We start from the raw sequence: 22,267 nt of genomic DNA, 5'->3' as shown, positions 1-22,267 counted from the left end.
ATCATTGGGCAGATGCTGTCATTGGAATAATGATTACCGGCAGCATTTAATTCAGTTTTGGATTTGTGGAATAAAATTGGTCTATTGAGGTCAGCCTGGGACACCTCATAAGAGGCAGTACAACATGTATTTCACAGGGGCATGCTGGATTAGGCAATTCATCAAACTGCCTGTGGTGTAATGAGGTTTCGCCAGCCCTTTAATCCCCAGGAAATTAATCAACTGGAATTAAACTATTGTGAGCATCTTATAAAAGGTGAAGCCTTAAGCTTCTTAATAAGCAGCCTTCCAGATTTCCCCCTCTCAACGGACCTGTGTCCAGTTGTAAAAACCCCAAAAAGAACAAGACGTATATAAACTCCAATTTTATTGGCTCATGATTGAGTGTTTACAGAGTGCCTTCAGCAACATTTGACAAAGGAATGACCAGAACTACAGGCGAAGGTGAGAACTCAAAGGCAAGGCTATTTCCCCCAACACACAACAATTTCAAGCAGTGTCATCTTAATAATACCCATAACAATAAATTATACAATATCCACCAAAAAAAAAAAAAAACATTTGCGAAGGACATTTGAGACTCAGTGTCATCGTGAAAACAATTCAGTTTATTAGACTCAGGCATCCACAATATCAGTATACTAAAATGAGAATTGTGTTAAAAAGCCATGTTTAAAAAAAAATAGAATTTAAAAATACACATACCCACTCACTAGTCCGTGCAGCAAAATTTAACAAAGAGGTTGGAATAAATGAAGTAAAAATGTGTTTGTGCATGTACGGAATACAGAACAGGAGGACGGGTCAGTTAATCTCAGTATAAGAAGGTGCCGAAGCTGCCCATGCCGTTTCTCCTGAACTGGTTGTCCTGTATGGAGACAAACATCTCCTGGGAGAGCAGGTTGTCATCTGCCTGGGTCACTCCCAGCTCCTTCAGTCTGCTCTTCTGGCGTCGCTGCTTCTTGGCTGACGTGGCCACCAGCTCCCTCTTGATGGCATCGTTGCCCTCCGTGAACTCCGGAGGAACGACGTAACAAGACGAATAGGAGACTGGTTCCTTCACAGAGCAGTCGTCCACCACGATGACGGGCACGTCCACCTGCAGCGTCCCCTCGCCCTTCATCTCCTCTTTCCCCTCTTCTTTATCCAGTTGCTCATCTGGAAAATAACATGAATCAGTTCATGACAGGCTTGTCAACACGTCACTGTGACATTCAGACCTAATACCACCACTTCCTTCTCCATCATGACATTCTGATTTGTCATGTTTATGAAAACACCATGTCTTCCTGTGAAATATTACAACATTCTGTTCAAATCACACTGACAGTGTATTCTAACAGAGCGCCCTTTGGGATCAATCGCAGGTAATTGCCATGCTCTTACCTTTCAAATCAAAATGAGAGCAGCCTCTTCGACGTTTAAAGTGGGGAATGTTTAATCAACAGCATTTTTTTGCTAATTTCCGGAAGATAAACAACAACGCACCATAATGGACATATTTTCAATAACAACGAAATTACAATTATTACCCAGTTGTTGGCTTTGTAGTGTCTCTGAAAAAGTGATGAATGCTGTATTTTACATTTTTAAAAGGTAATCTGAAAAGAGATGGCTGTGTTTATTTGCTTTTTGAAATGTATTTACGCTCATTCCCCTGTCTGGGGGAAGAGGTACTTATTCCTGGTTACGGGTGGGGGGGGTCAAACAATAAGGGACATTCCATTAGAGGACGCTGGAGAGGGAGAGAGATGGAGAGCGCTCCAGATGTATTTTAAGCCATGCCACCTTCAGCTGCATCTTTTATTCTGCAGCTGCTCTGGACTGAAGGTCAAACACATTTAAACTTCCCAGTGAAACTAACTCTGCCTTCCAGAAATAGTAAGCCCATTGATGTGGGAAACACTGAGTAAGACTTGGTTAGTACCTAGACTCACGTGGCAATCCTTCCAAATCCTGTCTTGCTGATTCTAAAATTGGAAGTCTGTAGAACTTCAGTATTGGATTATGTGCTTGAATGGGAGCGCTGGCATTCAACTCTCAAATTACATTTGCTCTAAGTAGAAATTACATTTCCCCTCAGATGCATTTCACCGTTTTTTCCCCTTGTTTCGTACATTCTCTCTTCCTACCGTGTCAGACAAAGTTTCCGTAGCATGTGCCGTTGTTAGTTTTGTATCTAAAGCTTGTTGCAAATCAGAATAATTTTCAGAAAGGCAAAACTCAATTTGGAACGCCACCGATGCAAAAATGTCAATGCATCACGAGTTTCCATCTAGACTCTGCTGTACGCCACCCCTTATCATATTCCTGAGGAAAACATCAAGACTTTGGAACTAGTAAGTACCTGAAGGGGTATCTTCCTGTGCAGCCTCGCCCTGTGCAGCTGTAGCATCACTAGGTTTGACCAGGATCACTCCGTATCCCTCGTTGTTGTGGATCACGTTGTTCACCATGGTGATCTTGGGCATGGTGTCCATCTCATCAGCAAAGTCCTGTTGGAAGACGGGATGGAGGAGGTTGCCAGATTGAGCAACAGAGAGAGGGGGAAAGACAGGCATAAACAGAGTCATCATGTCTGTCTTCCTGCTTAAGTTGTCCTGGCCAAGTCCAACACATCGGGCAGAGACAACAGGAAGGAAAGCTCTGTGAGGGAGCGATAAAAACACTACCGTTCTAGCCTCAGGGAATGAGATAAGACCCCAGAACTGGTCTGGAGGTAACGAGGGAAATATGTCCATATTTGTTTTTGCTGTGTGTGTGCATTTTAACATCTTTCTCCACTAAACTCAATTTCGGTTGAGGGAAGATAATGCCACAGGCTTAGAATTTAACTGAACCTAGAAAGAGATGAAGGTTGGATGTGCTAGTGCTGGGAGCAGTGATACACAGACTGGTCAATTACCAGTGGAACTTCAGTCTCTTACCTTGATCAGGATCCCTTCTTTGCAGTGATGTATGCCATTTCCCACCATACTGCAGACACTGCCAGGGTAAATCTCCACACCAGCTCCCTACAGCACAACAGTCATCAGCATGTAGAGACACAGCTAGGCTACTGCCTCAGACACACACAATGTTTAACATAACAGCTAGATCTATAGCAATCAAAAAAATAAAGCCACCATGAGAAGAGTGATAAGTGTCAATGACCTCTTACCTTAGAGCCGTAGAGGTCACACATGTTCATGGTCAGGTGGGCTGACGTCCGCACAATGACACCTGTCGTCTCGCACTGAAGGACACAGTTCTCCATCTCCAGCTTACCCTGACGTACGCCTGGAGACAAGAGGGAAATAAGATGAAAATCGACACTAGGAGGAAAATAAAAAGGCCAGCTAGATCCTAGTATTCCGAATGGTTACACACACACACACACACACACACACACACACACACACACACAAAACCCATTCTACTCCTAGCAAGTCATTGATATATGGCTGTTGCCGGATGTTAAGCAGCACCAGCAGCTTAGGCAGAATTATTAATGCAGGCCAATGGGTGGACTGATAGTAGAGTTGGAGGGGGGATGTATAGAGGCAGAATCACATTGGGAGGACGAAGAAGACTCACAGAGGATGCCTTCGATAGCGTCGTGCTGGATGAACTTGACGTTGGAGATCTTCACGTCGGCCCCTGTCGACTCCACAAACGAGTCCCCTTTGTTCTTCTTCTCAATCACCACCTCATCAGGTAGACCAAACCCTGAAAATAAAGAAGACAGCCTAAATCAGGACCTAAAATGTACTTTTCGGTCCACCAGCCACCACAGCAGGTAGATTTTAAAATCTACCAGCCACTCAGATTCCAGGGACAAAACACAGATTAGCATGCTTTGTAATGTTTCTAAAACAAATGCATTACTAGTAAGAAGTAATACGGTATATTGTTGAATTTCATTTTTTGTGACCTATTTTAACCAAAATATCACGAGCCAAAAATGTTCACCTGCCTCTTCAAGGGCAGGGGGTTACTGTGGTAATGTGACTCCAGTCACATGTGTCTGAGACTGAGTCTGACTAGTAGCTGCGTTGTCTTCTCTTCCCAAATAGTTGAAACTCAAACATTGAAAAACCTGGCTTGTGAACAAAACAATGTACTGTAAATAGCAAAGAAACAGGGAACAAGTCTCACTTCAGTAGACTTGTATCAAATAAATTAGACCAACTTGTGTCTGTGTGCTGCACTTCTAAAAATGAATCTTTCACTCAGCTCTTCACGTGCGCACAGCCTCCAAGCCAGGCAGTGATGCAGAGCGAGGTGAGAGGCTATAGGGATTCGTAGTTTTGACTTTGTGCAATTAAATTTACCAGCTATGAAACAAAAAAGGCTTTTATCACAAATGTGAGTGAAATGCTCGCACTGTGGAGCCCTGACCATCCACCAACGTGGCTGGTGAAATAGACATCTGACCCTCCAATGCCAAAATCTACCAACATTTGGCCGGTGTTCATTTTAGGCTCTGGCCTACATACATCTCTGCACGTGTGGTCAACATACTAGCTATGTGCCTAACAAAGACAGCTGATGACCACAGAACTACATGAATTGTACATAGGACTGGGAATTGCCTAGTGCCGATATTGCGATTCTATACAGTACCAGTCAAAAGTTTGGACACACTTACTCATTCAAGGGTTTTTCTTTATTTTTTACTATTATCTACATTGCAGAATAATAGTGAAGACATTAAAACCACGAAATAACACATATGGAATCATGTAACCAAAAAAATTGTTTAACAAATCAAAATATATTTTATATTTCAGATCCTTCAAAGTAGACGCCATTGCCTTGATGACAATTTTGCACACTCTTCCTCATGAAGCTGGTTGAGAGAATGCCAAGTCACTTGGAAAGCATTTCAATTAACAGGTATGCATTGTTAAAAAGTTCATTTGTGGAATTTCTTTACATCTTAATGCATTTGAGCCAATCAGTTGTGTTGTGACAAGGAAGGGGTGGGTATACAGAAAATTTGCCTATTTTTGGTAAAAGATTCAAAGTCGATATTATGGCAAGAACAGCTCCAATAAGCAAAGAGAAACGACAGTCCATCATTACTTTAAGACATGAAGGTCAGTCAATCTGGAAAATTAACAAAAACCAAGCGCTATGATGAAACTGGCTCATGAGGACCGCCACAGGAAAGGAAGAGTTATCCTCCGCAGCAGAGGATAAGCTCATTAGAGTTACCAGTCTCAGAATTCAGCAATTAACTGCACCTCAGAGTTCAAGTAACAGACAACATCAACTGTTCAGAGACCGCATGAATCAGGCCTTCATGGTCAAATTGCTGCAAAGAAACCACTACTAAAAGGACACCAATAAGAAGAGACTTGCTTGGGCCAAGAATCACGAGCAATGGACATTAGACCGGAGGAAATCTGTCCTTTGGTCTGATGAGTCCAAATATGAGATTTTTGGTTCCAATCGATGTGTCTTTGTGAAGCTGTCATCAAGGTAAAGGGTGGCTACTTTGAAGAATAGAAAATATAAATGCAGCAAAAAAAAGAAACATCCCCTTTTCAGAACCCTGTCCTTCAATGATAATTCGTAAAAATCCAAATAACTTCACAGATCTTCATTGTAAAGGGTTTAAACACCGTTTCTCATGCTTGTTCAATGAACCATAAACAATTAATGAACATGCACCTGTGGAACAGTCATTAAGACACTAACAGCTTACAGACGGTAGGCAATTAAGGTCACAGTTACGAAAACTTAGGACACTAAAGAGGCCTTTCTACTGACTCTGAAAAACACAAAAACAAAGATGCCCAGGGTCCCTGCTCATCTGCGTGAACTTGCGTTAGGCATGCTGCAAAGAGGCATGAGGACTGCAGATGTGGCCAGGGCAATAAATTGCAATGTGCGTACTGTGAGACGCCTGAGAAAGCACTACAGGGAGACAGGACGGACAGCTGATCGTCCTCGCAGTGGCAGACCAGTGGCAACAAAAACTGCCCGAGTTACACCAGCACAATCCCTCCATCAGTACTCAGACTGTCTGCAATAAGCTGAGAGAGGCTGGACTGAGGGCTTGTAGGCCTGTTGTATGGCAAGTCCTCACCGGAAACAACGTTGCCCATGGGCACAAACCCACCGTCGCTGGACCAGAGAGGACTGGCAAAAAGTGCTCTTCACTGACGAGTCACGGTTTTGTCTTACCAGGGGTGTTGGTAGGATTCACGTTTATCGTCAAAGGAATGAGCGTTACACCGAGGCCTGTACTCTAGAGCGGGATCGATTTGGAGGTGGAGGGTCCGTCATTGTCTGGGGCGGTGTATCACAGCATCATCGGACAGAGCTTGTTGTCACTGCAGGCAATCTCAACGCTGTGCGTTACAGGGAAGACATCCTCCTCCCTCATGTGGTACCCTTCCTGACATGACCCTCCAGCATGACAATGCCACCAGCCATACTGCTCGTTCTGTGCGTGATTTCCTGCAAGACAGGAATGTCAGTGTTCTGCCATGGCCAGCGAAGAGCTCGGATCTCAATCCCATTGAGCACGTCTGGGGCCTGTTGGATCGGAGGGTGAGGGCTAGGGCCATTCCCCCTAGAAATGTCCGGGAACTTGCAGGTGCCTTGGTGGAAGAGTGGGGTAACATCCCACAGCAAGAACTGGAAAAATCTGGTGCAGTCCATGAGGAGATGCACTGCAGTACTTAATGCAGCTGGTTGCCACACCAGATACTGACTGTTACTTTTGATATTTACACCCCCTTTGTTCAAGGACACATTATTCCATTTCTGTTAGTCACATGTCTGTGGAACTTGTTCAGTTTATGTCTCAGTTGTTGAATCTTATTTTCATACAAATATTTACACATGTTAAGTTTGCTGAAAATAAACTCAGTTGACAGTGAGAGTTTATTTTTTTGCTGCGTTTAGGTGCCAGGGAAACCGGGTTGTGTCAAGAACTGCAACCTAGCTTGGTTTTCCACGCTCAACAGTTTCCCATGTGTACCAACAATGGTCCACCACCCAAAGGACATCTAGCCAACTTGACAAATGTGGGAAGCATTGGAGTCAACATGGGCCAGCATTCCTGTGTAACGCTTGACACGTAGAGTCCATGCCCTGACGAATTGAAGCTGTTCTGAGGGGAAGGTGCAACTCAATATTAGGTTCCTAATGTTTGGTATACTCAGTGTTTACAGTTTGTATTGCAATTGGATACTGTGATTTTATTGCGATTTGATGTTCTAAACATATTGCTCACTATTTGTCTGCGGCAGAGGGACAAGAGCCATGAAAATAGGCATTTTGATCAGTCATGGAGGTAAGTGCTGAAAACATGTTGGCTCAACATTTTAAAAAACGGCTAACAAGCTATAGAATGATGAGCTATAGGTTTTGGCGCATGTACAGCCGACTAGCGCTAGCTAATGTTAAATACCTAGCAACAATCTAAAAGCTTGGAGTCACAGTATTTCGATAGGAAATCGGCAAAAATAATATCGCAATACTCTACTTAAAGTATTGATATTTTACCCCCTCACCAACTGTACATAGAAGTCCTATCATATCGAATAAATTGAATTTGCTCTTTGCATGCTGACAGCTGGGACATGGCTCAATGGCCACAGTGTTGGGTCCGAACACTCCTTCCAACCTTGCAGTGGTTTACATGACAAGTAGCGATTCAGCACAATCCCAGGCAAGCAGCACTGTACAACAGTGCAGAATGCAAGGGACCGTGTTCTGACGGCTAGGGTTCATTATTCTCTGTTCCTTGACAGATGGCCTGGAGACACATGTTCCACAATGTGGCCAACAGTTCTACAGCACTGGCTGGGTTCCACACACTGCCATTGGAAAGGCCAAAGGCTGAATATCGATTGGTAAAGTCATAGGCCCATGCACACTTCCAGGAGAGGAAAACCATATTCCCAGCGGGGCTTCAAGACTGGCAAAAATGTGCTGCTGCTTCGAGAATACATTTTTATTTAAAACGCTAAAACGGGTGCACTGATTGCAGATCACAAATGCATTCTGTTCTTAACAAGTGCTAACCAACAACCTCCTCACTATTGAATTCTAGTGTCTCTTCAGGAACACAGACCGTTTGGAAATTCTCGCAATACATATGAAGATGGATCCTATGCATTTTTCCCCCCCTCTGTCTTTGACACAGCAATATCAAAAAAGCAATAAGCGCCTGTGTGTGCCTGGCTCCTCTAAATATCAAAGGCTCTTTGGTGGGAGGGAGAATTCAATTATGGTAATCCAGCGGTGGTCTAATTGAGTTGCTCATCTCCTGTCGTGGTACAGTGCCAGGCAGTGCTGCATCATATTTCCCCACCCTCTTTATCTCAGCTTTCAGGGGTTTCCTAGCACCACAGGAGGGCAAGCGCATACAAACAGACCCATGTAAAAAAAAAAAACGCTCCAATCTCCCCTTCCTCCATCCAACTCGGCAGCCCCCCCTCCATTTGCATAAATAGACTGACACTGCGCCTCTGCTCTGACCTCTCCTCGCCCGCGGTAGCCTTCTCTATTAATTAATATCACCCCCATTCAAACGTTCACCGCGCCATCAAGCTCCATTTGCTTTACGAGGGCTCCAACTGTACGTCCTGCATCCTCTCTGCGACACGTTCATTTCACTCCATCTACTGTACATTGAGGGGTGGTTTAACCTTCAAGAAGCATGAACACGCCACATAGTGCAGCCAGTACCGTAAAAGTATCATCTGCAGGTGAACACTTGATTTCATATGTTGAATATGAAAATAACTTCCATGCCCATAACAGTACATTAGTCACAGCATAGCAACAGATTCCTTAGTGAGAGAAAAGGATGGAAGGATTCAGACTAGAGGTCGACCGATTATGATTTTTCAACGCCGATACCGATTATTGGAGGGCCGAAAAAAGCCAGTACCGATTAAATCGGTTGATTTTATTTATGGTATAGAGAGAAATAGTCCTATAATAACGACAACCTAAAACTTCTTACCTGGGAATATTGAAGACTCTGTATGTATGTATGTATGTATGTATGTATGTATGTATGTATGTATGTATGTATGTATGCAATAATGACAATTACAACAATACTGAATGAACAATTTTAACTTAATATAATACATCAATAAAATCAATTTAGTCTCAAATAAATAATGAAACATGTTCAATTTGGTTTAAATAATGCAAAAACAAAGTGTTGGAGAAGAAAGTAAAAGTGCAATATTTGCCATGTAAAAAAGCTAACGTTTAAGTTCCTTGCTCAGAACATGAGAGCATGAAAGCTGGTGGTTCCTTTTAACATGAGTCTTCAATATTCCCAGGTAAGAAGTTTTAGGTTGTAGTTAATATAGGACTATTTCTCTCTATACCATATATATTTCATATACTATTGGATGTTCTAATAGGTACTTTAGTATTGCCAGCCTAATCTCGGGAGTTGATAGGCTTGAAGTCATAAACAGCGCAGTGCTTGAAGCATTGCGAAGAGCTGCTGGATAGGTTGAAGTCATAAACAGCTCAATGCTTGAAGCGTTGCATGGCAAACGGTTTACATCGTTTTAAAATCAGGAACCACACCTGTGTGGAACCACTTACTTCCAATATATTTTTGTGTCCCTCATTTACTCGTGTTTCCATTATTTAGCAGTTACCTGTACATACAAACAGCAGTAGTGCATCCTGCCATTATAAAGGCTGCTTTCAGACATGTGAAACATTACCTTCCACTGATATGGAGTCTGGGATACTGATGGAGCTGGTGACATTGTAATGTCCTGGAAGGACGATGACCACGTCTCCCTCGTAGCAGGCACTCACAGCCAGCAGGGGCTCACTGTGAAACTAACATTTAACACAGAGCAGTTCCAGTACACAGTCAGTCCGTACAATACAGATCTGCGCTCATGACTAAACAGATGGACACAAAAACCCTTGTGCTTTCTGCTTTGGACGTCTCGGTGGAATACAAAGATACTAGAGCCGAGGCGTTCGGACGAACAGACACAGCTTCTACAAATCCTGGCAGAATGCCAGTTTACAGGAACCAGGGAGGTCAAATAAAAAGACAGCCCAAGCGCCTCTGCAAACCCTAGCGCATTAGACCCTTACACAAGTGAGACATGGTTAGAGAACATAACCATTGGGTTTCATCTCTGGTCATCTCATTAAACAGGCCATTTGAAACGGAAAACTGGGCAAACTTAAATTTGATCAAAATACAATATGATATGGGTAAAACATTCTAAAATACTTTTTTATTTGTTTGCCATACCTGTACTTCAAACTCTTCCCCTGAGAATTTGGGCCCAAGCTTGTCTGCCATCAGGCTCTGCAGCTGGCTGACTGTGGTGGAGACAGACACGACGTGGACCATCCGGCCGCCTGAGGCGCGAGGCCCCTTGGCCCTGCACGACTGCTGCCCTGAGTTCACCTTGTATCCCAGCACATACCTGCAGTGTCAGGAGAGAATACATTTATGTTGACGAACAGAATGGTACAGCACTGGACAGAGCAGGTAAATCTTCCACTTTCCCATAGACTCTCAAAGTATAGGCCCAAGTGTGCATTAGTAGTAGTAATAAATTCAATTGCTGTCAATCTTTTGTATTCTAACTAGAGGTCGACCGATTCGTCAGGGCCGACTTCAAGTTTTCATAATCGGTAATCAGCATTTTTGGACACCGATTACATTGCACCCCACGAGGAGACTGCGTGGCAGGCTGACCACCTGTTTAGCGAGTGCAGCAAGGAGTAAAGGTAAGTTGCTAGCTAGCATTAAACTTATTACAAAAAAACTATCAATCTTAACATAATCACTAGTTAACTACACATGGTTGATGATATTACTAGTTTATCTAGCTTGTCCTGCGTTGCATATAATCGATGCGGTGCCTGTTAATATATCATCGAATCACAGCCTACTTCGCCAAACGGGTGATTTAACAAGCGCATTCGCGAAAAAAAAGCAATGTGTACCTAACCATAAACATCAATACACAAGTATATATTTTTAAACCTGCATATTTAGTTAATATTGCCTGCTAACATGAATTTCTTTTAACTAGCAGAGTCAGGGTGTATGCAGCAGTTTGGGCTGCCTGGCTCATTGCGAACTGTGTGAAGACCATTTCTTCCTTACAAAGACCGTCATTAATTTGCCAGAATTGTACATAATTAAGACATAACATTGAAGGTTGTGCATTGTAACACTAACATTTAGACTTAGGGATGACACCCATTAGATAAAATACGGAACGGTTCCGTATTTCACCGAAAGAATAAACGTTTTCTTTTTCGAAATGATAGTTTCCGGATTTGACCATATTAATGACCTAAGGCTTGTATTTCTGTGTGTTATTATATTAAAATTAAGTCTATGATTTGATATTTGATAGAACAGTCTGAGCGGTGGTAGGCAGCAGCAGGCTCGTAAGCATTCATTCAAACAGCACTTTCCTGCATTTGCCAGCAGCTCTTTGGTGTGCTTCAAGCATTGCGCTGTTTATGACTTCAAGCCTATCAACTCCCGAGATTAGGCTGGCAATACTATAGTTCCTATAAGAACATCCAATAGTCAAAGGTATATTAAATGCAAATGGTATAGAGAGAAATAGTCCTATAATAACTACAACCTAAAACTTCTTACCTGGGAATATTGAAGATTCATGTTAAAAGGAACCACCAACTTCCATATGTTCTCATGTTCTGAGCAAGGAACTTAAATGTTAGCTTTTTTATTGCACTTTTACTTTCTTCTCCAACACTTTGTTTTTGCATTATTTAAACCAAATTGAACATGTTTCATTATTTATTTGAGACTAGATAGATAGATCTATCTATAGCGTGTTTGACCTACACTGCCCCCAGTTGAGAGCAAAACCCCTCACATTATAACACTACACTACTGTGTGTATGTGTATGTATGTATGTATATATATATATATATATATTCATTATTTGAGACTAAATAGATTTTTTAAATATACATTCATTATTTATTTGAGACTAAATTGATATATAGAAATTTAGTCTAAATTTATATATAGAAATTTAGTCTCAAATAAATAATGAATGTATATTCATATATATATACACACACACACACAGTAGTGTAGTGTTATAATGTGAAGGGTTTTGCTCTCAACTGGGGCAGTGTAGGTCAAACACACTAGCTCAAGGACAGAGGTGAATCCAATAGCTTTTACTCAGTCTTCTTATTTTCATCCTCCGTAAAGAGACCAACTCCATCAGTCACACAACTATGCCCTCAACACACACTGTGCAGAGTCACTGATAGCTCCTCTCAGTCTTCCCACCCGTATCCCCTTGGGCAGCTACCTGAGCAGCGGGTTCTCGATGATCCGGAGTTTGCGCTTCAGGGCCTCCATCTGCTCGTACATCCTTAGGCCCTCCACCATGGACACGTTGTCCAGCTCCGACTCAGAGTCGCTGCTGATACCGTTCCGCAGGCTAGAAAACTCCTGGAACTTTTGAGAGCAGCGTGCCAAAAGAGAGTAATACTCTGCCACAAGTCCAGCAGGCACCCGATCCTCCAGAATATCATAAAACCTGCAGGATTGACAGCCACAGAGGGAAAAACATTTATTTTTAAAAACACAATTGCATTATGGAGGTGGTCTTGAAGGACTGTTGGGAACAAACTGTTCAGCAACATTGGAGGGCTAAGAGGTTAAGGTGGGATAACTAGCGGAGAAGATCAGAGCACAACATTGTTTGTTTGAAAATGTTCTTAAATCATTATTTGGAGAAAGAAAAATACAGGTGAACATTGAGATTCTGAACAAGGAGGGTCTCGATTCTATCAAAGGAGCCGGTCACGAACGGGTAACAAAGACTGTCTATTAAATGCAAATCAGCGACAGTGTCCTTGGTATAAACTAGGAGCTGATTGTTAGACCAATAAGCTTTAGGATTTCTGCTGAAGCCAATAAGATATCTTAACCCTCGTCTCCACCTGTAAATATCCACCCATTAAAAAACACAGGAGACGCCACAGTACGCTCAAAATCCCCAGGTGCACACTGCCATCTAGTGGCCAAATAATAATCTGCACCCTCTCACTGCAACAGCCTTGAGCATATCCAGCTCCAACAATTAGACATGGAGCTTGCTCAAGTGTGCCTGAACTGCAATGATTTGCAAAGCTCTACAGGTTCCTATGCCATATGGCCGTTCTGATAGCGGCATTAAAATAATGGGTTCAACCAAGCCGTGTCATTGGCAGATCTGAACCAATACAGCCTAAATGAGAAAGTGCCAATCTAGCCCACACACACTGACTAATCTTCCCATTCCCCACACTATCACCCTTCCACACGTACAGCCTGAGGCGGGGCTCCACACATCTGACAAAGTAGTCAAAGTCATCATCCTCGTCCTCGTCGTCCCACTGTCTCCAGATGTGTTTGTAGAAAAACCTAAGAAGAAAAAGGTTTGAGACAGTTCAGACAAGAGATTTCACAGCACAGAAGCAGAGACAGTTGTTCCAGTGTATCATCTCTCTTCAGGGTATTTCTCAGTGTCTGTCACACCACGAAATTTGAACACACCCTTGTTATTCAGTATCACATAAAACAAAAATTATTCTGCTGCTGTAATGACGGTTCTGTCTTGTCTGTCCATTTACATTATTTTGAGTGTTTGTCATATCATATCTGAGAAAATGCATATGCATAAAGTTATATACTGCAGCTTTAACCACTCCAAAAAAAGAAGTTCCTTCACAGGAAAAATGAAGTTATTCTAAAGTTCTATCAAGCGGAACAAAAGACAAGAGGGATACATTTTTAGACACACATTATGAGAAGTTAAAGTCAGGCACACCCAAATTGAAGGTCAGTTCCACCACATGCAAACTCCAACAACAAGAGGTTTCAATAATTGCTACGGTGGGGGGGGGGGGGATGGGAGAAAAAGAAAAAAAAAGATTTTTTTTTTTTTTTTGCCTTGGTTACTTTTTCTGGTGCTTTCTCCTCTGACATGGAAAGAAATACAGTTGAAGTCAGAAGTTTACATATACTTAGGTTGGAGTCATTAGAACTTTTTTTCAACCACTCCACAAATTTCTTGTTAACAAACTACAGTCTTGGCAAGTCGGTTAGGACATCTACTTTGCGCATGACAAGTAATTTTTCCAACAATTGTTTACATACAGATTATTTCACTGTATCACAATTCCAGTGGGTCAGAAGTTTACATACACTAAATTGACTGTGCCTTTAAACAGCTTGGAAAATTCCAGAAAATGATGTCATGGCTTTAGAAGCTTCTGATTGACATCTGGCTAATTGACATCATTTGAGTCAATTGGAGGTGTAACTGTGGATGTATTTCAAGGCCTACCTTCAAACTCAGTGCCTCTTTCCTTGAGATCATAGGAAAAAATCAAAAGAAATCAGCCAAGACCTCAGAAAAGAAATTGTAGAGCTCCACAAGTCTGGTTCATCCTTGGGAGCAATTTCCAAATGCCTGAAGGTACCACGTTCATCTGTACAAACAATAGTACGCAAGTATAAACACCATGGGACCACGCAGCCGTCATACCGCTCAGGAAGGAGACACGTTCTGTCTCCTAGAGATAACGTACTTTGGTGCGAAAAGTGCAAATCAATCCCAGAACAACAGCAAAGGACCTTGTGAAGATGCTGGAAGAAACAGGTACAAAAGTATCTATATCCACAGTAAAACGAGTCCTATATCGACACAACCTGAAAGGCCGCTCAGCAAGGAGGAAGCCACTGCTTCCTGGGAATGTGATGAAAGAAATAAAAGCTGAAATAAATCATTCTCTCTACTATTATTCTGACATTTCCCATTCTTAAAATAAAGTGGTGATCTAACTGACCTAAGACAGGGAATTTTTACTAGGATTAAATGTCAGGAATTGAGAAAAACTGACTTTAAATGTATTTGGCTAAGGTGTATGTAAACTTCAGACTTCAACTGTAACTGTGGCTTTAACAGCCCTTTGAATAAAAACCTCAGCAGCGTTAACCTGTTTACAATATGGTCTTACCGGAGGTGCTCAAGTGCCAGTGCAGTCTGGTCAAAGTCCCCAGACTCATCAAACACCACACGGAGCTCCTGCAGAGGCACTTTGTGCAGCGTGGCCTCCAGGAGAATGTTCATGGCCTCCTCTGTCAGCTCGCAGCCTCTCGTCTCACACTGCAGGGGCACCACTAGCTTGACCTGGGCTTTCAGAGCCTTATAGTTCACATCCACCACCTGAGGAAAAGGGCACAAGTATGAGGTTGTAACCTTCATATAACACTTGTCCCATGTTTGAATGGTTAGGCTACCCTGTTCAGTTACTTCTGCTTCACTGATCAGATCCAACCATCTGTATAAACATTGGAAAACATAGCTGTTTCACATTGTTTAACCAGACCTCTAGATTCAGCTTCACTATACAACCGCATCCAGTGTGCAAGTGTTCCAATTCATTTCATGCAGTGTAGAAAGCACAGCTCCTTCAGACAAGTCTCTTGCTGGGAAATCTTTCAGGTCGAAGTGACTTACCTCCACTAGCACATCAAAAACGTCTGTGCACCACTGTGCCTGCCAGTCACAAGGCTCCAGAACTTTCTCCAGGTAGTCAGCTGTGAAGGCCTTCACCTCGGATGTTTTACAATCACCTGTCCAAAACAACAGCACAGACAGCATTTGAGACAACCCCTCAAGTCAGTTTTATTTTTTTGCGTTGAAGATCGATCAATATGGTTGTAGTAAACATCTTTTAACTACTTTAGCCAGTAACCTTGACAACAATTGATGTAAGACCGTGGGAAGGTTACATACCTAGCATGTAGTCTTGATAGGCTTTGAATCTCTCGTAATAAAGCAGTTCATTTGTCTGAAAGGTGTCAGGAAGGGAGGCATCTCCTATGCGTTCGGCACGTTGCAACCGAGTACCAGCCATATCAGGGTTGAAGTAAGCTGTGCCGCTGTCACCATCATCATCATCATCCTCCTCCTCATTTTGGAAAAGTTCTGTGTTAGAAAATAAAGCACAAGGTATAGGATATATATGCGTGTGTTGCACATTTTGGGGAATATTCAGGAGGTGGAAACTATCTGTGGGAATTAACAGGAATATGGGAATTAACGGAAATATTCAAATTAATGTTAATAGCATTTAAATGTAGAGTTTTTTTGCATTGGATATATTTACCATATATGGAGACAAAGTAAAAAGGTTTATGTTTCTATCATAAGTAGAAATAATTGCAAATGATTAAATCCTTCTAATAGAAATTTAAACAATTTAGTTACGAACTTTAATTAAATGAGTTCTCTTCACATGGGATGATTTCACTGAACAACAAAAGGGAATATTGAATGACCCCAATGATCCATCGCATCTCCCAAAAACATTTTCAACATACAGCTGTAAAATGATAGTCTAGAAACTAAAGCTTCCTCTCAGGCTTCCATGTCTTCTCCCTTGACCTCAATGTCCACCTCTTGAACATCAGAGTCCGAGGCCTCATCACTGTCACTTTCCAACCCTGTTGAGGATGGCTCGTTGTCAGGCTCAAAAAGACTCAAATTTGGCCAGATGACCACCAATTTTTCAACCCTTGTATAGGTCAGCCTGTTGCGTGCTTTGGTGTGTGTTCCCAAACAAGGACCAGTTGCGCTTTGAGGCGGCTGATGGTGGTGGGATTTGGAGGATGATGGAGGCAACAGTGGAAAGAGCCTCAGATCCACAAAGTCCCTTCCACCAGGTGGCTGATGAGATATGTTGGCACATCTGCCATATTGCATCTCCATCCAAAAGCCATGGCTAAAATAAACGTGTACGTCGCCAGACTGCCAAGAACCTTGCCCTCATCCAGGCCAAGGTGGCGAGACACGGTAGTGATGACAACACAGGCCTTGTTGATCTCTGCACCAGAGAGGATGCTCTTGCCAGCATACTTGGGGTCCAACATGCACGCTGCGGCATTTATGGGCTTCAGGCAGAAGTCTTCACACTTTTTGACATTTCAGAAGTGCAGTTTCCTCTGCTTGGAGCAACAGTGAAGTGGGCAGGGCAGTACGGATTTCTTCTCTTACATCTGCAAGCAGAGTCTGAACATCAGACAGGATGGCATTGTATGTCTCAATCCGTGCAATGGCTACTACTATAGGTTTCAGGAGTTTCAGGCTGCTTACCAATCTCTCCCAAAATGCAATCCAGAAGGATCCTCTTGACGGGGCTGTCCATATCAGCAGACTGTGATATGGCCATTTCTTGGAGAGACTCCTTCCCCTCCAGAAGACTACTAAACATGATGACAACACCACCCCAATGGGTGTTGCTGGTAAGCTTCAACGTGGTGATCTTATTCTTCTCACTTTGTTTGGTGAGGTTGATTGTTGCTATAAACTTGATGACCCTTCACATACCTAACCATTTCCTTGGCTCTCTTGTAGAGTGTATCCATTGTTTTCAGTGCCATGATGTCCTTGAGGAGCAGATTCGATGCATGAGCAGCACAGCCAATGGGTGTGATGTGAGGGTAGGACTCCTCCACTTTAGACCAAGCAGCTTTCATGTTCGCAGAATTGTCTGTCACCAGCGCAAATACCTTCTGTGGTCCAAGGTCATTGATGACTGCCTTCAGCTCATCTGCAATGTAGAGACCGGTGTGTCTGTTGTCCCTTGTGTCTGTGCACTTGTAGAATACTGGTTGAGGGGTGGAGAAGTAGATAATTATTCCTTGCCCACGAACATTCGACCACCCATCAGAGATGATTGCAACACAGTCTGCTTTCTCTATGATTTGCTTGACCTTTACTTGAACTCTGTTGAACTCCGCATCCAGCAAATGAGTAGACAAAGCATGTCTGGTTGGAGGGGGGTATGCTGGGCGAAGAACATTCAGAAATATCTTGTGAGCATCAGCAGTGAACCAGTTGCATACACAGCTCGAGCAAGACATTCATCAGCATTTCTCTGACTACGTTCCTTAATCGATAGCTGTTGCTATCGATTAAGAGTCTGATTCATCATTTTCACCTCGAATAGATGTAGAGACACTTTTGTCTGAGGTTGCTTGTTGTGAGCGCTGAGGGAACTTTATGCACTTGGCCAGATGATTCTGCATCTTTGTTGCATTCTTCACATATGATTTGGCACAGTATCTGCAAACATACACTGCTTCTCCTTCTACATTAGCTGCAGTAATATGTCTCCACACATCAAATAGAGCCCGTGGCATTTCCTGTAAAGATTAGAAAAGTGTTCCAAAAAAAAGTTTAAAAAATAACAGTTCCATGTACAGATAAATAGTTACGCAGTTCGATTAAACTACCCCTTTGTAAGACACATGTTTTAAAATGAAACATGTACGGAAACAGGTGAATTAACACTCAGTTAGCAGGCTCAAGCATGCTAAAACCCACAAACTCAGCAAAAAAATAAACATCCCCTCACTGTCAACTGCGTTTATTCTCAGCAAAATAAACGTGTAAATATTTGTGTGAACATAAGATTCAACAACTGAGACAAACAGAACAAGTTCCACAGACATGTGACTTACAGAAATTGAATAATGTGTCCTTGAACAAAGGGGAGTCAAAATCAAAAGTAACAGTCAGTATCTGGTGTGGCCACCTGCTGCATGAAGTACTGCAGTGCATCTCCTCAAGGACTGCACCAGATTTGCCAGTTCTTGATGTGAGATGTTACCTCACTCTTCCACCAAGGCACCTGCAAGTTCCCGGACATTTCTGGGGGGGAATGGCCCTAGCCCTCACACTCTGATCCAACAGGTCCCAGATGTGCTCAATGGGATTGAGATCTGTGCTCTTCGCTGGCCATGGCAGAACACTGACATTCCTGTCTTGCAGGAAATCACGCACAGAACGAGCAGTTTGGCTGGTGGCATTGTTCTGCTGGAGGGTCATGTCATCATGAGCCTGCAGGAAGGGTACCACATGAGGGAGGATGACTTCCCTATAACGCACAGCGTTGCGATTGCCTGCAATGACAACAAGCTCAGTCCGATGATGCTGTGACACACCGCCCCAGACCATGACTGACCCTCCACCTCCAAAATCTATCCCGCTCCAGAGTACAGGCATCGGTGTAACGCTCATTCCTTCGACGACAAACGCGGATCCCACCATCACCCCTGGTGTGACAAAACTGTGGCTCATCAGTGAAGAGCACTTTTTGCCACTCCTGTCTGGTCCAGCGACGGTGGGTTTGTGCCCATAGGCAACGTTGTTGCCAGTGATGTCTGGTGAGTACCTGCCTTACAACAGGCCTACAAGCCCTCAGTCCAGCCTCTCTCAGCCTATTGCGTACAGTCTGAGCACTGATGGAGGGATTGTGCGTTCCTGGTATAACTCGGGTAGTTGTTGTTGCCATCCTGTACCTGTCCCGCAGGTGTGATGGTCGGATGTACCGATCCTGTGCAGGTGTTGTTACACGTGGTCTGCCACTGCGAGGACGATCAGCTGTCCGTCCTGTCTCCCTGTAGCACCATCTTAGGCGTCTCACAGTACGGACATTGCAATTTATTGCCCTGGCCACATCTGCAGTCCTCAAGCCTCCTTGCAGCATGCCTAACGCAAGTTCATGCAGATGAGCAGGGACCCTGGGAATCTTTCTTTTAGTGTTTTTCAGAGTCAGTAGAAAGGCCTCTTTAGTGTTCTAAGTTTTCATAACTGTGACCTTAATTGCCCACCGTCTTTAAGCTGTTAGTGTCTTAACAACCGTTCCACAGGTGCATGTTCATTAATTGTTTATGGTTCATTGAACAAGCATGGGAAGCAGTGTTTAAACCCTTTACAGTGAAGATCTGTGAAGTTATTTGGATTTTTACTAATTATCTTCCAAAGACAGGGTCCTGATAAAGGGACGTTTCTTTTTATGCTGAGTTTAGTAGCAACAACTAGCAGAAATTGTTAACAGGTGTAGAAATTTAAACACACTTTGCTGTAGGCTACTATTTATTAGTTAACAAAAAAATAATGTCATAAAATACATTCACCCCACCCAGTATTGTAATCAAAACTTACCAAAAAGCATGTAGTCCTTGGCTCAGACAGTGTAGTAGTGTAGGCTTAATAGCATCTCATTAGTGTGCAAGATCTTGAGAATCAGCTGTACATTTGATGGCAGAATGTACTGCGCATGCAGAGGGTTGCAATTCCATTAAATTGGGGGTAGTTTAACCAAAATATGCCACATGACCTAAAATTGACTTATGTGCATCCCACAAAAAGATTCACTGTTATAAGCTAACTTTAATGAATTTAAGCAATATTACCCAAATTCCTGGGCTTAATTTCACATCCGACCCGTTGCAACCCTAAATTAGATGAATATCTAATTTACTACTTGGAAGCATAGTGTAAAGTGGTTTCCTTCCATTTTGCCCTCTCCTTCATGATCACTGACTATTATCTGGCATGGCCAAGAAGCGGGTAATGATCAAGGGGAGATTCAAAAATTATAGGAATAGGTACTGAGACTTTTTTCTCTATTCCTCTAACAGTTACTTGAAATACAGCAAATAGGTTAATGATACATACCTAGCCTTATTTGCTGTTATGAGTCAACGGTTGGTGGAATTGCATGTTTAGTTAGTTACAGTAGTTAGCTAGATAAAGTTACTCAATTTACTTAGCTAATTAACGTTAGCTTGCTAACGACGTTATTAGCCAGTTAGCTAGGCTAGCTGCACGGTTGAAATGAGCAACAATAGTTACTAAACAAACCTTGTCTGACAACATCTTCTTGTCGCCAATTAAAATCTCTGACATCCTCTTCTAATTCGACATTTGACTCCAAATCCACTTTGTCTGTCTTGTTCTGTCCACTTTCACAAGAAATTGAATCTGCTATCGAAATCATTCCATCCGCCGCCGTTTCTCCTGCTTCAAGCTGAGGCTCCGTCATAGATGAACAACCGTCTTCTTCAGCCATTGTACAACTTTCAAACTTGCCACAGCAGAGGTCCGAATGTACAATAAAATCCAGCCCTGAGTAGTGAAATGACAGGTGAGCTAGCTAACTAATAGTGCCTTTGGTAAGAAATGCAGTATCACACAAACACCATTGTTGCAAATGCTCAGTTCAAAATTTCCCCGGTTTACGGAGGCTCGTCCAATGAACATTGACGTTGGCTAAACGTCTGGGGTGGTTCTATTGATGGGCGTTCCCAATTTTATTTATTTCACCTTTATTTAACCAGGTTGGCTAGTTGAGAACAAATTCTCATTTGCAACTGCGACCTGGCCAAGATAAAGCATAGCAATTCGACACATACAACAACACAGAGTTAGTTACACATGGAATAAACAAAACATACAGTCAATAATACAGTAGAACAAAAGAAAACAAAAAGTCTATATACAGTGAGTGCAAATGAGGTAAGATAAGGGAGTAAGACAATAAATAGGCCATGGTGGCGACGTAATTACAATATAGCAATTAAACACTGGAATGGTATATGTGCAGAAGATGAATGTGCAAGTAGAGATACTGGGGTGCAAAGGAGCAAGATAAATAAATACAGTATGGGGATGAGGTAGGTAGATAGATGGGCTGTTTACAGATGGGCTATGTACAGGTGCAGTGATCTGTGAGCTGCTCTGACAGCTGGTGCTTAAAGCTAGTGAGGGAGATATGAGTCTCCAGCTTCAGAGATTTTTGCAGTTCGTTCCAGTCATTGGCAGTAGAGAACTGGAAGGAAAGACGACCAAAGGAGGAATTGACTTTGGGGTGACAAGTGAGATATACCTGCTGGAGCGCGTGCTACCAGTGGGTGTCGCTATGGTGACAGTGAGCTGAGATAAGGCGGGGTTTTACCTAGCAGAGACTTGTAGATAACCTGTAGCCAGTGGGTTTGGCGACGAGTATGAAGCGAGGGCCAACCAACGAGAGCGTACAGGTTGCAGTGGTGGGTAGTGTATGGGGCTTTGGTGACAAAACGGATGGCACTGTGATAGACTGCATCCAATTTGTTGAGTAGAGTGTTGGAGGCTATTTTATAGATGACATCACCAAAGTCGAGGATTGGTAGGATGGTCACTTTTACGAAGGTATGTTTGGCAGCATGAGTGAAGGATGCTTTGTTGCGATATAGGAAGCCGATTCTAGATTTAATTTTGGATTGGAGATGCTTAATGTGAGTCTGGAAGGAGAGTTTACAGTCTAGCCAGACACCTAGGTATTTGTAGTTGTCCACGTATTCTAAGTCAGAGCTGTCCAGAGTAGTGATGCTAGACGGGCGTGCAGGTGCGGTCAGTGATCGATTGAATAGTATGC

At 42.8% G+C, this 22,267-nt stretch overlaps 1 protein-coding gene across 1 annotated transcript; it reads right to left on the bottom strand.

Moving 5' to 3' along the window:
- Nucleotides 1-354: 354 nt before the first annotated feature.
- On the bottom strand, nt 355-21,099 carry LOC106562005 (SHC SH2-domain binding protein 1). Its single transcript, XM_014126520.2, has 13 exons — nt 20,716-21,099; nt 15,799-15,990; nt 15,520-15,635; nt 15,017-15,225; nt 13,323-13,418; nt 12,319-12,549; nt 10,253-10,430; nt 9,702-9,822; nt 3,577-3,708; nt 3,161-3,279; nt 2,928-3,014; nt 2,348-2,495; nt 355-1,158 (listed from the first exon to the last, which is right to left on the bottom strand). Exons 1-13 carry the CDS (start codon nt 20,921-20,923, stop codon nt 815-817), a joined length of 2,181 nt encoding a protein of 726 aa, XP_013981995.1. The 5' UTR covers nt 20,924-21,099; the 3' UTR covers nt 355-814.
- Nucleotides 21,100-22,267: the final 1,168 nt, after the last annotated feature.

The sequence above is a fragment of the Salmo salar genome, chromosome ssa11 (genome assembly GCF_905237065.1).
Source record: "Salmo salar chromosome ssa11, Ssal_v3.1, whole genome shotgun sequence".
In the NCBI taxonomy this organism is placed as follows: Eukaryota; Metazoa; Chordata; class Actinopteri; order Salmoniformes; family Salmonidae; genus Salmo; species Salmo salar.
This window is presented reverse-complemented; position numbering and strand designations above follow the sequence as displayed.

Excerpts from the sequence above, each read along its gene's own strand:
- LOC106562005 (XM_014126520.2), bottom strand. The coding sequence starts at position 20,923 with ATGGCTGAAGAAGACGGTTGTTCATCTATGACGGAGCCTCAGCTTGAA. Across the intron at positions 15,991-20,715 it reads AGAAGATGTTGTCAGACAAG|AACTTTTCCAAAATGAGGAG; the intron begins GTTTGTTTAGTA and ends TTTCTAACACAG. Across the intron at positions 3,709-9,701 it reads AGACTCCATATCAGTGGAAG|GGTTTGGTCTACCTGATGAG; the intron begins GTAATGTTTCAC and ends CTTTATTTTCAG.